Source organism: Alosa pseudoharengus, unplaced genomic scaffold, assembly GCF_046254945.1.
Source record: "Alosa pseudoharengus isolate Yale_2024_CS ecotype anadromous, Long Island Sound unplaced genomic scaffold, YU_APseudo_1.1 YU_APseudo_1.1_scf_1, whole genome shotgun sequence".
Classification (NCBI taxonomy): domain Eukaryota; kingdom Metazoa; phylum Chordata; class Actinopteri; order Clupeiformes; family Clupeidae; genus Alosa; species Alosa pseudoharengus.
The window spans coordinates 1,439,208-1,457,178 of NW_027468564.1; the positions used below are offsets into that span (position 1 = coordinate 1,439,208).

General features: G+C 41.4%; 1 protein-coding gene across 5 annotated transcripts in view; it reads right to left on the reverse strand.

Moving 5' to 3' along the window:
* LOC143119887 (NACHT, LRR and PYD domains-containing protein 3-like) overlaps positions 1-17,971 on the reverse strand; it is a 191,514-nt gene that overhangs the window by 70,785 nt on the left and 102,758 nt on the right. For 4 of the 5 annotated variants that reach the window (XR_012986330.1, XR_012986331.1, XM_076281339.1 and 1 more), the window contains exons 2-8: positions 17,359-17,630; positions 17,032-17,134; positions 12,404-12,675; positions 11,712-11,740; positions 4,817-6,638; positions 4,112-4,285; positions 2,267-2,437 (exon numbers count right to left, since the gene is read on the reverse strand). Coding sequence is in view for 3 of the 5 variants with exons in the window: in XM_076281339.1 (XP_076137454.1) it covers positions 2,267-2,437; positions 4,112-4,285; positions 4,817-6,638; positions 11,712-11,740; positions 12,404-12,675; positions 17,032-17,134; positions 17,359-17,621 (2,834 nt within the window). In the remaining 2 variants the exon portion in view is untranslated. The remainder of the gene's footprint in view (positions 1-2,266; positions 2,438-4,111; positions 4,286-4,816; positions 6,639-11,711; positions 11,741-12,403; positions 12,676-17,031; positions 17,135-17,358; positions 17,631-17,971) is intronic. The other variant, XM_076281340.1, reaches the window with a different exon arrangement.

Below are 17,971 nucleotides of genomic sequence, written 5' to 3' on the forward strand. Positions count from 1 at the left end.
ATGGTGTAATCAAATGTAAAATGTCGCTCTGTTCTTCTTAAACCAAGTGAGTGGGCAAATGAGGACTGCATCTGCAGATCCGCCCAGAGCTGTTTTTTTTTAACATCCTGACAACATTCTGGCGACCTCCAACATGGGTTTCAATGTTGCTATAACGTTGCGGTTACGTGGCCATTAAGTTGCAGGAAGGTTGCCTGCATGTCGCCGATATGTCGCGGTAATGTTGTTAAATAACGTGGCGGCAACATCAAGGCGTCTTTCACTTTTCCGGTTGCCGCCACGTTGGAAATTAACGTGGCGGCAACGTAAACATTGGTTGGAAAATCACGTTGCGGCCACGTTAGTGTGTTTGCTGGGTAGCTGCCTTTCCTAGGTTGGATCGTATGGTAGCCTAACACTGGACCTCATCTGAGGCTACTTCGAGATATTATTCCAAAGGGGACAGATAGGCTATTGCACTGCACTTTAAACGATTGAACAAACCTTCCCGGACTTTGTAATTGCGACCAGTGACTGCATTGGGTGAACGAAGCCGAAGTTAAAAACGGCTCCATGGCACATAGACTGTGGGCTCGCCCTTCTATGAATTGAAAAAGACTACAAGCTGCCCCACCGAGTTTGCGATAAAGTAAGCAAGAAAAGGGTTTTTTAAGTCAGGATATGGCGAGTCAATGGCATTTATTCGTCCAAAGTTACAGACCAGTTTCCATAGTGCACATCTTATCAATAGTTTGAATGTCGTGTGTGTTTCTGCTCATTGACAAAATAGCGTTCAGTATGATTCATGGCCAATTAATTTCCCCTGTTAAAGTGTTCGCCTTTGTTTCACTAGTTTGGTTTCATTTTGTATGAGATTTTGTGATATTATTATTGTGATAAACGGCTTATGGCCAATATGTAACTCAGCTAGGCCTAATGTTAGTTTCCTCAGCCATGTCAGCTAGCCTCAGACTCATTATCTGCTATGGCTGCTAGTGCTAGTGCTGAGTAGCTTACCATGCCAGTGACGTAGCCGATTGTTGAAATCCAACATGGCGGCGCCCGTGTAACAACAACAACACTTTCAACGTACAATTTTATCCCTTTTAATAAATTCAGCCATTTTAATCATTGTACCAATGAGAAGAAATAAAATACATCTGTTATATCACCTTTACTTCAGTTCAGTTCATCTTTAAACATTAAAGACTTTATGCAACCCTGCCTATTTTAAGTAGGTAATCTACTGAAATCTAATACTAAAATCTTTTTACTTTTCAAGTGGATAAATTGTGTATACCTGTGCATCACATAGACTACAGTACTGTACTAACAAACACATTGGTCTGTTTGCCTTCAGGGACTCCTGTCAACAGCAGCTGCAAGAAGCAACAGGAGCCATAAGACCCAGAACGGCTTTGAGAGAAGAGGAGAAGAGGCTGTCTAAAGAGGTCTGCAACACCATCCTGGCTCACGCCAAAGCAAGGTTCTCTTTCACTGGCCACCTTCTGAGTGCTACCTTACTGCAAACAGATATGTTTGAAAGGTACTGCCATTCATTTCCTGATAGGCTTTGTCTTAGGTTTTGACTCTGAGACGGATCAAGGAAGCGACTCGAGGAGCATCTTCTGTTGGAAAGCTCAACAGAAGAGTCTGCACAGTTTTACTGTTCGAGACTTAGCCTGTGATCTGTTATTCATTGTTTTACCAAATACAATAAATCATCACCTAATCGCCGATCCAAAACACAACGCAACCAGGGAATCCAACACTTTCTACCTGTAACTTATGTAGCTAGAGGGGAAATCTTTCTGTTGTGTGTTGCCATCTAGTAGACACAAGAGGTATCACTGTATGAGTTAGTCATCTAGCAACAAATTGATATTGTCTTGCTTAACGTACCCATTGAATGGGCCACCTTAATCGTTATCAGAAAAATTGCCCCCCCCTGAGAATTATTTCAGGAGCCTCCACTCGACAGAGAACAAAGGGACAGGACAGTTTGTAGAAGGAGACCGACTTTGTAAATCCTAATTTTTATGGACTTTGTGAAGTTATATTTTGTTTGCTACCCTGAAATCTTTTGAGTTAGATTGAATGTTTGTATTGGACTAATACTTAAAGACTGCTCTGTTTGCTCGGCTTCACGTTTTGGCTGTTGACTGCCCTACATCCTGCCTACTTCATAGAAAAACCCTCTCATGATATCGCACATATTATTAACAACAAAGATTGAGTACACAAGCAAATACAAAATAATATCAGGAAATGCATTCCCTGCACCAACCTTAATGTCTGCAGTTTGCAATGGGGACTAGATAGTCCCTCAGAGAGAAGGATAACTCCAGAATCCCCCAGGTCATTTTCACTCAAGTCCAGCTCTATCAGACAGTTTGTTGACTGCAGAACTGAAGCCACAATCTCACAGGAATTATGCGCGATCTTACAATCAGCAAGTCTGCAAAAGAGTTCAACAATATTATATGACAAAGTACTATGCAAGGTGTGTGGATACTAAATGTAAAAAAGGGTATCACTTTCAATTACATTTTTAGGTCTGCAGTTTGCAGTGATATCTAAAAATGATAACTCAAACACCTAAAGTAAAATAAAAGGCCTAATAATTTTCAGATCATTACTGTGTGTTTTAAACATTAATTTCTGAAATGCTGTGTGACTTACATGGTGCAGTGTCACTTTAAGAGCATCGAGTCTTTACCACAATATTAACAATAATATAAACTGTGTAACAGTAGTGGAATGGACATTTCCAAGTGGTAGTGTATATGTGAAATTATTTTCGTCATTTTTAACGTGTCATAAATCATGCATTTTGATTTCAGACATATTTCTACTTGTTAATAATTCACTACAATATGCATTTGATATAGAAATATAAACAATCTGATGTGGTTCGGCTTGAAGATATAGTGGTCAAAAGTTTATGTTTTTAATTTAATACCATATTCAGAAAAACATAACTTGACAAATATTCAAGTCTGGGACATATCATCCATCATCTAATACATCTACAGTCATGCAATATTTCTGAAAATGTAAAGCATCTGGCATGAATTGTTCAGAAGTAATGACCCAAGGAATTTTACATTTAAAAAACAACAACATTTTATAAGACTAATGACCCTGTTTTAATCCTCCATATTTCAGAAAAATAAAGTAGATATTAGCTTTTGCACAGTAGTTGTTGGGCATTATGAAGCAAATCCAAGATGTTCAGACGGGAGGCATCTGTTCATTTGGCACGGAATGACCCCATTGTAAACGTTCTTGAGGAAGAGTGAAACGCAGTTTGCAGTAAAACTTCTACTGTAGTGCTAAATTGGCTACATTTGGGTGCCCCCTCTGTCCTTTGGTGCCCTACACACAGTACATGATGCGCGTGGTGGGACGGTGGCACTGTCTGGAGCAGCAGCGGTGGAAAACACACTTTACAGATGGACAAGCACGTTATAACATAAACTGTTCATGTGTTGACACAGTACGACCATGTCACTGTCTCACTATTGACACTAATAACATGATAAAATGTTGCGAATGTAATTTCCGTTAAGTGCACAGAGTTGGTGTTTGATTTTAAAAAACACAATTCTGTTGAAATTTCCACACACAGCACACAGTGCACACAGGGCACTGAATGAAAGTGTTCTGACGGAAGTATGCCATCTGAGACACAGTGACCGATGTTCCCAGTCTGCACATATACATGTTGCAGGGAATAGAGTAAGTTTATATTGTTACTTTGCTTTGCCAATATACAGCAAAATATAACCAGATATTTATTTACAGGAAATACCAGTGCAGTATGAGTATGCATGAGTAAGAATGAGTGAATGAGTATGTGAGTATGAGTGAGTGAGAATGAGTGATTGGGTATGAATGACATCTTGATGTCAAATTGATTTGCAAATTTGATGCCAACTGGGGTATCTTGGTGTTAATTAACAGTGTTATTTAACAACTACATGCAGGGAGTGACTCACCAGACATATAAAAGGTAAGTCAGGGTAACTAGATATTACATTACCACTATACCCCTTAATACAATACCAGTAATAAGTAGCCTACAGTTACTATTTTGTTGACCTCATCATATTGTAACCACATCACTAACCTCAGTGTTTCCAGCTTGCAGTTAGTATGGTTCAGCCCAACAGACAGCAACCTCACTCCAGAATCCCCCAGAGGATTAGAACTCAGGTCCAGCTCTTTCAACAGGGAGTTTTCTGACTGAAGAGCAGATGTTAGGACCTCACAGGACTCCTTTCTGAGATCACAACCAACCAATCTGCAGTAACATAACACATGTGGCAGATTGATAATTGCTAATGATCTAAATTTAAAGGAACCGTATGTAGGATTTTGGCCAAAACTGGTACTACAATCACTTTCAAAATACTGTAGAGCGGTGTACACCGCAGATGTGGTAACTAGAGCAGAGCTGGCAACCCAGATGCCGAAACACTACTGACTTTTTGATTACTAGATAGGTGGAGGGTGGCGGATCAGGCTAAAACACAAATATGTAAACATCAACATCAGTTGAGGGCTGCAACTTAACTTTTTTAAATGACGATATCCTGGCCGGACTACTGTTGTCAGTGAAATAAGTATTTGAAATTAGCATGATTTCCTAATGTCTAGTGACAAATCAGGGCCATTTTATGATTAATTGAATTTCATTTCTTACATACGGTTCCTTTAAAAGATATTACATCACCAGTATTAAGTAGCGATTTTGTTGCTCTGTAGTTTATTATAATAATTCAATATAATGTATAATAATATAATTCAAATGCATGACAGAGCTGCTACTCACCCTGCTTTCCTACAAGCCTTCAATACTACAAGCAGTCTGTTACGACCCTTTCTTGTTGTCTTGTACTTTGTCAGGTCAAACTCATCCAGTGTTTCCTCAGAAACTAGAAGCATGTAGGCCAGTCTTGAACATTGGGCAGGTGAGAGCTCTTCTCCAGAGTCTATGTACTGCTGAATCTCCTGATGAAGGGAGTTGTCCTTCATCTCTAATAAACAGAGTAACAGATTCATGCATCTTTCAGGGACTTTTTTGTCTTCACTCAGAATTCTTTTGATATACTTGGCTGTTTCCTTGAGACTGTCTGAACTTCTCTCCGTGCGTGTCAGAAGGCCTAGTAGGAGTTTCTGGTTGGACTCAAGTGATATGCCTAGGAAAAAGCGAAGGAAAAGATCCAGATGTCCATCTTCCCTCTGCATGGATTTATCTACTGCAGTTCTTAAAAACTCAGCCATAGAAAGGTTGGAAGAGGCTTTCGAGCCCCTCTTAAATAACCTAGTCAGACGTTTATAGACAGATTCTTGTGAGGTAAAATGTCTCAGGGCTTCTGTGTTCTTATTCACAAAGGAGTGAAACACAAACAAAGCAGCCAGAAACTCCTGAATGCTCAGATGCACAAAGCAATAAACTTTATGTTGGTCGACAGCACACTCACTCATGAAGAACTCAGAGCACATGCCAGAGTACAATGTAATGTCTTCTTCATTGATGCCACACTTTTTCAAACTGTCTTCATAAAACAAGATATTACCCTTCAGCAGTTCTTCATATGCTAGTTCAGATAGTTTCAAAATAGCGTCTTTGTTGGACTCCAGACGTTTTTTATCATCTCGTTCAAAGCCTTTGCCATATTTTTGGCCTTTCCTGTTTGTCTCAGTGAGCAAGAAACAGATATAGACCTCAGTCAGTGTTTGAGGCAAGTCACTGGTGCTGGTATGACTGATCATTTTCAGAAGCACAGTGGCTAAGATCCAGCAGAAGACGGGGATGTGGCACATGATGTAGAGGCTCTTTGACCTTTTAATGTGAGCGATGGCTGTGTCCGCTTTTTCTGGATCCTCAATCTTCTTCTTAAAGTATTCATCCTTCTGTTGGTCATTGAATCCTTGTACCTCTGTCCACCTGTCTATGTAATTAGGAGGGATCCATTTGACAGCTGCTGGCCGGGAGGTTATCCAAATAAGCGCATTAGGCAGTAGATTTCCTGTGATGAGGTTGGTTATCAACACATCCACTGATGCAGTCTCCAGGGGATCATGCATGTCTTGTTCTACATTAAGGGAGAGTTTGCTCTCATCCAGACCATCAAAGATGAACATGATCTTCAACTTACCAAGCATATGTGGATTTATGTTCTTTCTATTCAGTCCATGAAAGACAAGGAGGAGTTTGAGAAGAGTATATGACTCCTTTTGTTTCAAGTTTAACTGGCGGAATGGAAGTGCAAATATGAAATCAACATCCTCATGGGCCCTTCCTTCTGCCCAGTCCAGAATTAACTTTTGCACACATACAGATTTTCCGATGCCAGCAATGCCTATGGTCATCACAGTTCGAATTTTCTCTTCGTCCGGTAAACACTTAAAGATGTCATTACAGTTGATTTTGTCTTTGCTTGCCTTTTGGGATTTTGACTGTGTTTCAATCCTCCGAACCTCATGTTGAGTGTTGACGGCTTCACTCTCTCCCTCTGTGATGTAGAGCTCAGTGTAGATCTTATTCAGGGGTGTTTTGTTCTTCCCATCCTCAGTACACTCATGAATCTTACGAAACTTCTCTATCATCCAAGTTTTGTGTTTTGCTTTGACTTCCTGTAGAATTGCATCTACGGGAAAAAAAGAAGCGTAATAAGAAATCAATACACTGTACTCCGCTAGAATAATTCACACATACGTTTTTGCATGACATATACACTTACTGTATGTACTTACTTTGTACACTGACTTTGTATTTGAAATGTAGTTACTTTGTAACTGTATTAATTTATGATGAGTGATGTTTCATGGAAAACTTCAATCTATGTCCATAATGATCATAATTATGATTCATTATTATATTTTAGTGGTAACACTTTATATTAAGACACACAATTTCACCATTAATTAGCTGCTTACTAACATGTATATTAGTAGCATACTAGCCATTTGTTAGTCATTATAAGTCACTAATTGACATAAGACACACATTGATTCCGGTGCCGACAAGTGTGGCAGCCTTCTTAGTAGCTCCGTGTCTTTGAGTTTGTTTCTACGTCTTTTGTTTACTTTTTACTTCGCAACTTTTTGGATTACACACTTTGAGGAGTGTTTTTATTCTATCCTATAGATACGGACATATTACAACTCTCCAGCGACAGCAAACTTGTGTACACAAGGAATCAGCTGATCGCACTACGACGGAATGCTGGCTGTGTTCGCGACAACATCCCAGAGGAACTGTGGTGCTTTCGGGGTTGCAGAGCGGGAGTAAAAGTGAAGACGAGGCGTCGTGAGAAGAAGTGGAGATACAAGCTCTCAGTTCCATCGATTGTGATGGGAAACGTGAACTCACTGGCTAACAAGACTGACGAACTGGATGCCCTGGTAAGAAACCAGAAGTTGTATAGGGAATGTAGTTTGTTATGCTTTACGGAGACGTGGCTAACAAACCATATCCCCACTTCTAACGTTGAGCTGCCCGGCTTCAGTGTAGCTCGTTTGGACAGAGACTGTAAACTTTCTGGCAAAAAGAAGGGAGGTGGACTGGTGCTGTACATTAACAATAGATGGTGCAACCCCGGACATGTTACAGTGAAAGAGACTGTATGCTGCAAGGATGTGGAGTTATTAGCGGTTAGTCTCCGTCCGTACTACATGCCGAGGGAGTTCTCACACGCAATTGCTGTCTGTGTTTACGTTCCACCTCGAGCTCTCCCGGATACAGCGTGCGACGTCATCCACTCCACAATCGCAAGGCCTTGTTTGTGATCTCTGGCGACTTCAATCACATAACACTGGATTCCACACTCACGAATTTCTACCAGTTTGTTGACTGCCCTACAAGGAAAAACAGGACAATAGACCTCATGTATGCAAACGTGAGGGATGCATACAGTGCAAACCCCCTCCCCCCACTGGGAAAGTCAGACCACAACCTCATTCATCATTAGCCAATGTACAAGCCCAAAGTACAGAGGCTACCAGTTGCCCCACGCACCTTCAGGAAGTGGACACCTGAAGCGGATGAGGCTCTGAGAGACTGCTTCGAGTGCACTGACTGGAGTGTGTTACAGAATGGAGAGGACCTAGAGGAGGTCACACAGTGCACAACTGACTACCTGAACTTCTGCATGGACATTGTTGTTCCCACCAAAACTGTACGCTGCTTTCCCAACAACAAGCCTTGGATAACCAGCAATGTCAAGACCCTTCTTAACAGGAAAAAGATGGCGTACAGAGAGGGGGACATGGCAGAGCTGAGGCGTGTGCAAGGGGAACTCAAATTCAAGCTGAAGCAGGCTAAGGAGGACTACAGAAGGAAGATGGAACAGAAGTTGCAGGAAAACAACTTGAAGGAGACATGGGACTGCATGAAAGTTATCACTGGCCTGAAGAAGAGCAGCAGCTCTGTGGAGGGGGACCTGGACAGGGCGAACCAGTTGAACCACTTTTACAACAGGTTTGACTGCCCTGCTCCAGCTCCAATGGCGGTGGTCTGTCCACCACCCCCCAGCCCCCACCCCCCCTCAATACCAGTGCAACACTCACCTCCACCATCACAGGCTATCGTACCCCCACCATCACTGGATATTGCACCCCTCCCCCACATGGCGATCACAAACAATGAGGTGACAACGACCTCAGTCAACAGCCATCAGACACACAGATCCCAGATGCACCCCTCCCCCCTTACACCCCCCATCATCACAACAGCTCAAGTGAGAGCCCAACTAAAAACACTGCGCAGCAATAAAGCACCGGGGCCTGACAGACTGTGTCCAAGGCTACTCAAGGCCTGTGCTGCTGAACTAGGGGAGCCACTGAAGCACATCTTCAATTTGAGCCTACGCCTTGGACAAGTTCCAACACTGTGGAAGACATCATTTCTCACCCCTGTCCCTAAGAAGCCACACCCTAGTGAGCTTAATGACTACAGACCTGTCGCTCTTACATCACAAGGATGTGGAGGCATCTTAGGCATGCTCAGACCCCAGGATGTGGAGGCTCTTAGGCATGCTCAGACCCCAGGTACGCCATGCACTAGACCCGCTACAGTTTGCATACCAGGAGAAAGTGGGCGTGGACGATGCCATCACTTATCTTCTACACAGGACACATTCTCACCTAGACAAGGGGAAAAGTGCTGTGAGAATCATGTTCTTTGATTTCTCAAGTGCTTTTAATACCATCCAACCCCTCAGACTGGGAGACAAGCTCTTGCAGATGGGTGTGGACGCTCACCTGGTAACCTGGATTACAGATTACCTGACCGAGCGACCACAGTTCGTCAGACTGAAGAACTGTCTCTCTGACACTGTGATCAGCAGCACCGGAGCGCCACAGGGAACTGTGCTCTCTCCAGTCCTGTTCACCCTGTACACATCTGACTTCTGCTGCAACACCGAGTCATGCCACTTGCAGAAGTTTTCTGACGATACTGCAATTCTGGGGTGTATCAGGAACGGGCAGGAGGAGGAGTACAGGAGCCTGGTGGATGACTTTGTGCAATGGTGCAAACTCAATCATCTTCAACTCAACACTTCAAAGACCAAGGAGATGGTGGTGGATTTCCGCAGGTCTAAGCCCACTCTGCTACCAGTCCACATTGATGGGGTCAATGTGGAGGTGGTAAGCACCTACAAGTACCTGGGTCTCCACCTGGACAGTAAACTGGACTGGTCAGCCAACACTGATGCACTCTACAAGAAAGGACAGAGCAGGCTGTACTTCCTGAGGAGGCTGCAGTCCTTCAATGTGTGCAGCAAGCTCCTCAGGATGTTCTACCAGTCTGTTGTTGCCAGCTGCCTTTTCTATGCAGTAGTATGCTGGGAAGGAAGCACAAGGAAAAAGGATGCGGGGCGAATTGACAGGCTGGTAAGGAAAGCTGGCTCTGTAGTGGGAGCTGAACTGGAGGGCATCACTTCACTATCTGACAAAAGGACCCTGAACAAACTGATCAACATCTTGGACAATGAGTGTCACCCACTCCACAGCACTATTGTTAAGCAGAAGAGCCTGATCAGCTGGAGACTTCGCTCACTGCCTTGCACAACAGACAGACTGAGAAATTCATTTGTCCCCAGGGCCATTGAGCTGTTCAATGCTTCACTTAAGGGAAGAGGAGAGATAGACTTCTCTGCATAGTCTGTCTGCCTCTTCACCCCCCCCCCCATGTCTGGATACTGTCTGTCCACTAGCCACTTTTTACCACTAGCCACTTTTACCACTGTCTTTCTGCCTCACTGTTTGCGTGCTATATTAGCACATTAGCACATATGCATAACCACTCCCTCCATGCCACAGCCGAACTGTGGCCACACTTATACCTTTTCTTAAAATAGTTATATATATAAAATATAGATATATAGACTTTATTTCTGCATTGTTGCACTGTTGGACTTACTCATTTGCACTATCACCATGACCACTATCACCATTGCACTATCACCCACTATGACATTCACTCACTCACACAGAGCACCTTACCTTACCTTACTATGCACAGAGAATCACAGGCTCAGTCCCTGCCTCAGTCATTACAAGCGCCTCTTGATTGATTAATCACCACTATGTGGATACTGTTTTTTAGAATGAATTGAGATTAAGTGTTAGTTATTATAATTTGTATTTTAGTGTATTTAGTATATTCTTTATATTCTACTGTCCTTATTGCTTAACTGTGTTTTTATATTATATACTTTAATTACTTTTTCTGCTGTTAGTGAATGTGTGTGTGTTGTCTGTATGCTACTGAGACCTTGAATTTCCCCTGGGGATCAATAAAGTATCTATCTATCTATCTATCTATCTAATTACAGCAAGACCTTATTCTACCCTTACTAGACCCTTAATTAAGATTTTCCCCTATGTAAACTCCTAATTACCCCTTATTCATAGTTATTAAATACGTTGTTGCATATGAATTATGACATAAATTTGCATGGCTCAGTATGGGGCTTGTAAGGTGGTAGTACCTTTCGTACCACTGCACAGTAGGCTACACAACAAGCAGACAGCCAAGTTAGCACAAATACAAAAATCGATTTTAGACCCATCTTTAGAATAGGGAACATATTCTGCATTACAAAGACTTAATTATGAGTTATTTGTACACTATTAGCACTTGTGGTTTTGTGTCTTGTTCCATATGAATAGACCATCTTTGATAAGTATTATTAGGGGTGATAACTGTTCTTGTGGTACTACCACCTTACAAGCCCCATATTGAGCCATGCAAATTTATGTCATAATTCATATGCAACAACTTATTTAATAACTATTAATAATGGGTAATTAGGAACTTACATAGGGCAAATTCTTAATTAAGGGTCTAGTAAGGGCAGAATAAGGTCTTGCAGAATAAGGTATTAATTAGTGACTTATAATGACTAACAAAGGCTAGTGTGCTATACTAATACACATGTTAGTAAGTAGCTAATTAATGGTGAATATGCGTGTCTTAATATAAAATGTTACTGAGTTATACATAACTACTAGTGCATCATAATTATGCTGTACATATAATTTATAAGTGTGTCATTATAAAAGTCTAAACATCTTCCTTATTTGAGTCTGGAACAATTGCTCCCTCATACAAAAAGTAAAAAGAAAAAAGTTTCTTAAAAAATCATTTAAGTGCACTCAGTGTGAAGTACTCAAACATGAGGTACAGGTAGGTGTAGAATGTGTTAAAGTCTCACCATCTATGTCTCTTGAGTCTGCAACATCCCTGGATAAACATGCAAGAAGACAAAGCCAATTCATTATAAATGCATTTAAATTATACACTTAATACATACAACAGAATATTTTTAAGAGTACTGGGGAAATACTGTTGTGCGTGTGTGCGCGTGTGTGTGTGTGTGTGTGTGTGTGTGTGTGGGCCCGGAGAGTAGCTAATCAGAAGCTTCTGGAGGATTCCTGGTGGGCCGTTAATGTTTTGGTCTGAATATAAATGTGGCCTATTGTTTCCAAAGTTCATTTGCTCCGCCCTCACGGCACTTCAGTCGCAGCCTCTCACTCGCAGTTCCCCAAACAACAACGTAGCCTTCACACAAAGTCACAATCAAGTCTTTGCAATAATGAGCGGCCCTTCCTCCAGTGGCACGGCTCTGACAAACTCTCATGTGTGCAGGGGAGACGTGTAGTAGGTCTAATGATAATTCATTTTACTGTAAGGTAATAACCCCAGATCTCAAAAGCCCTCACAAATAAAATATTATTAAAATGTGTGTTGGGTCCTCCTTAATTTAACATTTGATTTAACATTCAGTTTCAAGTAGCCCCCCCCCCCCCCAAAAAAAAAGGGCCATGTGAACTTGTAATTTCCTGGTAAACTTAAGTGTCCCACTCCGGACCTGTGTGTGTGTGTGTGAGAGTTGTGTATAGCTACCTCTCTTCTAGTTTGGCTGCAAGGTCGTTGAGGTTCATCTTCCTCAGGATGGTCAGAGTCATTTTCACTGAGCCTTCCTCCCCATAGGCCTCCTTCATCATAGAGGCAACATCAGTAGCACATTTGTCCTCCATCTTTCCTTTGGGGATGGGCTTTAACTCCTCCACCGTCCTTTCAGACAGGTACGTCCTGAACCGCTTCAGGTCTGCAGTCTCCAACTCATCCAGAGTTTCGAGCAGCAGGTCCAGAGAGTTCACAGCCATGACGTTCACCTGACATACAGACACATACAGATACTTGGTCTCTGAGTGGTCTAGACAGTTTGCCACGGTGCCCATTTAGTCTTTATCGCTATTGAAGTTCTAGCTTGTTAAAGGAACACTCTGATGTGGTTTGGTGTGAAGATACTGTGGGTACAAGTTACTCCACATTTTCCTATATACAATTTTCAGCAAGCCATAACTTAGCAATATTGCAACTATTAGACAATTATTTTAGAAGACACTGTTGATCAATCCCTGAAAATTCCAAGGATCTAGCATGAATTATTCAAAACTTTTGCATGGATGTTGTTAGGTACAATAAGATTATTGACACAAAGTTTGATGCAAATCCAGGATGGTCAGACGGAAATATTTTGTAAAATCTGTTGATTTGGCATGGAATGACCCTAACATGTTTTCATGCACTGTCGCACTGTTGGACTTACTCATATGCACCATCACCATGACACTCACTCTCATAGAGCACCTTACAATGCACACTGAATTACAGGCTCAGTCCCTGCCCTGTCATGCTTGATCATCCTTAAGCACACTATGTTGATATTTGATTTAGTTTATATAGTATATTTAGTATTTAGTATTTTAGTATCATGTTTATCTTCTACTGTCTCTATTGTACAGTGGAGTTTTATAATATGCATATTAATTTTTCCGCTGTAAGTGCATGTTGTGTGTGATGTCTGTATGCTACTGAGACCTTGAATTTCCCCTTGAGTCTATCTATCATCTCACAGCAATGGGAGCAAAACTGTTGCTTTTATATTTTGGCATTGGTTTCTGATCAAAGCGTTGTACCACACACTTTAAAAGTGTATCATAAATTTACACCCATATTTCAACATTATTAACATGATCTGGTATAGGCCATTTCTAGACTTTTCCCCTGACATTTCACTGTGCCTACTTCAGAGGGCACATTTCCACCTATTTTGTCTACTGTAAGGCCAGGAGTTTGTGCCAAAGCAGCCAAATGGCCACGTCCATCTCAAACAAAGGACTTTCCTTCACTGCACAGAGTGCCAGGCCTACCTAATTATCATACAGTGAAAACCCCACTGATTTGATGGCCACTTCTGAAATCTCTGTAAATGTATTTTGTGAATATAACACATGTATGGTCTTGACTTAATACTTGTAAAGTGGGCTACAGTCTGATAATGGTTTCATTACAATCTAATGTATCTGTGCATAGTTGTAGTAGACTAAGAAATACACTGTATGTGAATATCACACCCATGTTTTCACACCACATGACCAATGAACTGCAGGCCGGATTGGAGGGTCATGCATATTCAGATGATCTTCTGGATAAAGCAGGATTGCTCTTAGAGAGAAAGTCTCTTATTCTTCTGCTACAGGGGCTGGGGGTCACTCTCCCCTTTCTTTGACCTCTCAGCCTTTCTCTCTCTCCCTCTCTCTATCCTTATCTTTCTCTTTCCTTATCATTTTCTCTTTCCTTACTTTTGGGTGGTATGCATTTTACTTTATGTTTCATGAATTGTTTTACTTGTACATGTAAATAAATGTAAAGTCCCTAGTAGTAAAGTCATGTGTGCTGTCCTCGCATTTATGGCACCTGGGAATGACAAGTGATTACTTTGTTTTTCCCACGAGTGTTCTTGCCATTGGAATGTGTGAAAAACATGCCACAACAAAGGTTAAAACATACGATCACTAATCTTAAATAAGCAACTGTATTTGCTTAAAATATAGTGTAAGACGCTTATGAAAGAAAGATTATGCAGCTTTCAAGGGACAAAAACTGCAAATTCCCAAGTTCACATTAAAACTGTTGAAAACAAGAAAGGCCTACAAATGAACTACAACGTAACGACAAATGTGATGACGAGCCCCTAACTGGGAAACTCTGTAACTCTGTAGTCTGGTCCAAGTCAGTTCCGAGCAAGGTCAGTCAGGGTAAGTTTGTTGTTACAGTAGCCTATGTGCAGGTTACTACACTGCACATATCTGTACATGTTGTTCATACTACATGGCCATATTTATAGTCTGCTCTTATAAGGTTACTGCTAATACACTTCACATATTTATATATAATTTATATTACTGTAAACCACCTTCTGTAAACCAACTGTATACTACTGTCTACACTGCACTATATATCCTGTCCTGGCTATGCACCACCTGTCTATACTCTGTATATCACAGTGCACTTTTCTGCTTTTTTGCACTTCTGGTTAGATGCAAACTGCTCCCCGAGTGCCGCTGTTGTTGCAGGCAGCTCACTGCGCCGGGATTAGTGTGTGCTTCACCTCACTGTGTTTACTGTGTGCTGAGTGTGTTTCACTAATTCACGGATTGGGATAAATGCAGAGACCAAATTTCCCTCACAGGATCAAAAGAGTATATATACTGATATATATATATATATATATATATATATATATAAATATATATATATACAGATATATATATTTGTCAGGTATAAGTTTTTAAAATGTATTGGATGAGTAACTTATACCTGACATATATATATATAAGTCTCATCAGCTGACCTCCTCATGTGATCCCAAATCAGCTGACCTCCAATCATGTGATCCATATCAATGTAACCAACCACAAACTAAGTAGCTTATTTAAGTGAAGTTCACGGATGATTCTAGGAGCCATTCTGTAGTCAGAATCTCCCGCACCCCTCTGGTGTGTAGCCATCATCCTCTGAGCTGGTATGTTCATTCTATGATTGTTTCATAAGGTTTCCTAAATGTTCCTTTAACCTGTTTTCGTAACTTTCACATTATTCATTTAGATGTACTTTCTAAAATGTATTGGATAAGTAACTTATACCTGACAAATAAATTGTTATGCTCTGATCCGCATAGCCTTTCTATTGTACTTATTGACCAGAGTAGCAGTTTAGGTAACGCTGCTAGCATAATGGACGACTAGGATTAGTTATCGCCGCCGTAGAAATCACCTGGGAGATGTTATTATGAACTGACCAAGCATTACACAGCAGCAGGCCCGTCGTTGTCTTGGGGCCCCGAGCTGGCCAATGGCCCCAAGACAACGACTGGTTAAGAATAAGATGACAAACTGTGAGCGCCCCTTTGATAGTCAATGCAGTAAAGTGCAACGACACTGTTACCGGCAATACCGGGATCCCCCTCAAGGGGGCCCCTCTCAGTAGTCGCTGACAGCAGCCAGCCAGCCAGGTTCCTGATCTCTGCTGCCGGGAAAATATAAAACCTCGGCAGTCATAATGAAGTGGAGTTATGCGTCCGGAAGCCAGAAAAAAAAGAAGAGAAAGGAAGAGGCAGTGGTAAGTGATAAATTACACTGGATAAAATAGCTCTACTTGTCTTGTACAAATGGTGTAATGTCGCAGCAGGAAGGGTAGCCTAGCAAAAAATGTTTATGTTAACTACCTGTCTGACGGCCCATGCTGCTTGTAACAAACTAGAACAGTTAGCGCAACTTTTTTTTCGAACGGACGGAATATGGTTACATACTGTAATATGTTTATTAACGGGATAAGGAAGACGGAGATCTGTTCCAGAATCACTGTTTATCAAATTTAATGACATAACATTGTTATAGCTTTGTAATAGGTTTTGATGAAAGTGGCATAGCTTCTCTGCTATACTAATTATTCGACCGTGATAATCTATTTACCAAATGGGGGTTAGGAAAACTACACGATAAATTCATTGTATAAAAAAAACATAAATTCGTGCATCAAAGCAGACTGGAACATTCATGTCTAGCAGTATTCATGCACGCCAGCTGTTTACGGTCTTCAAAGCACCAGGTGCGTCTGTCTAATTCTCAAACAGCAGAATGCTTAAATGCTATGTTAAGCTACAAGTAGGCCTAGGTCAATGTATAACATTAGCTTGGGATGTTTTTACAATAAGCATTAGTAGTTGGGAAAGCAGCTGCATCCCTTCTAAATATCAAAATATGGAAATACTAACATATCTTTTCTTTCTCCCTCAAGGTGCTTTGCTTAAATTTCTCAGCCCTCAGGCTCTTCCTAAGGATACCTCCACTGAGTGAATTTCTCTCACTGAGCTGAGCTGTTAACGACCTTTTCCAATATGCTAACAGTGAAATGGTCAAACGTACTTCACAGGTAATTTCAGATTTTTTTTTCAATTACTTTCCCAGGTACACCATCAATTCATCCTCCATTCATGAGGAAGAAGCTGACATTGGATTTTATGGTACGGTGGTGTTTTTGCAAATGTTCAAATGTTCAAAACTAATGCACAGTATATATATGCAACAGCAGTATTTGCACTGTCAACATTCTTTATTTATATAAAGTGTGGGTGAACTTAAACTGTATGGCTATGCTGTGGTTCCTGTAGGCTTTTCACAAACCTTATTACAGTTTTGTTTGAAGGTAAGAGGATCAGGCATGGACTCATCATTCTTCAAGGACACACAGCTGGGCACTGGAGATGGAGGTTTCTGTGTCTGCGGTCTGCAAACACAAAGACACAATGCAACAAATGAACATTAATAGTTGAATGCGTACCCAGTTAATGTTACAAAACACCCCCCCCCCGCCTCTCTCTCTCTCTTTCTCTCTCTCTCACTCACACACACACACACACACACACACACACACACACACACACACACAATCATTATAACAGGCATAGATGTGTGTGTGTGTTTGTGTGTGTGTGAGTTGTGTATATCTACCTCTCTTGTAGTTTGACTGCAAGATCGTTGAGATTCATCATCTTCAGGATGGTCAGAGTCATTTTCACTGAGCCTTCTTCCCCATAGGCCTCCTTCATCTTAGAGGCAACATCTGTAGCACACTTGTCCTCCAGGTTTCCTTTGGGGATGGGCTCAAACCCCTCCACCGTCCTCTCAGACAGGTACGTCCTGAACCGCTTCAGGTCTTCAGCCTTCAACTCATCCAGAGTTCTGAAGAGCAGGTCCAGAGAGTTCACAGCCATGACGTTCACCTGTCATACAAACAAATACAGATTGTTGGCCTATGAGGGGTCTAGAGAATTTGCCACGGTGCCCATTTAGTCACTATTGAAGTTCTATCTCATTAAAGGAACACTCTGATATGGTTTGGTGTGAAGATATTGTTTCCACAAGTTACTCCACATTTTCCTATATACAATTTTCGGCAAGCCATAGCTTAGCCATATTGCCACTGTTAGACAATTATTAGAGAAGTTTGTGTGTGCTTGTGAAAATGTTAGGCTAGCATTACATCCGTTTTTTGCTAACGGGGGTTTGGTAGGTGGGTGTGCATCCATTCCTGCAGGAGCCCCTGCTTTTGGGTGGTCTGTAT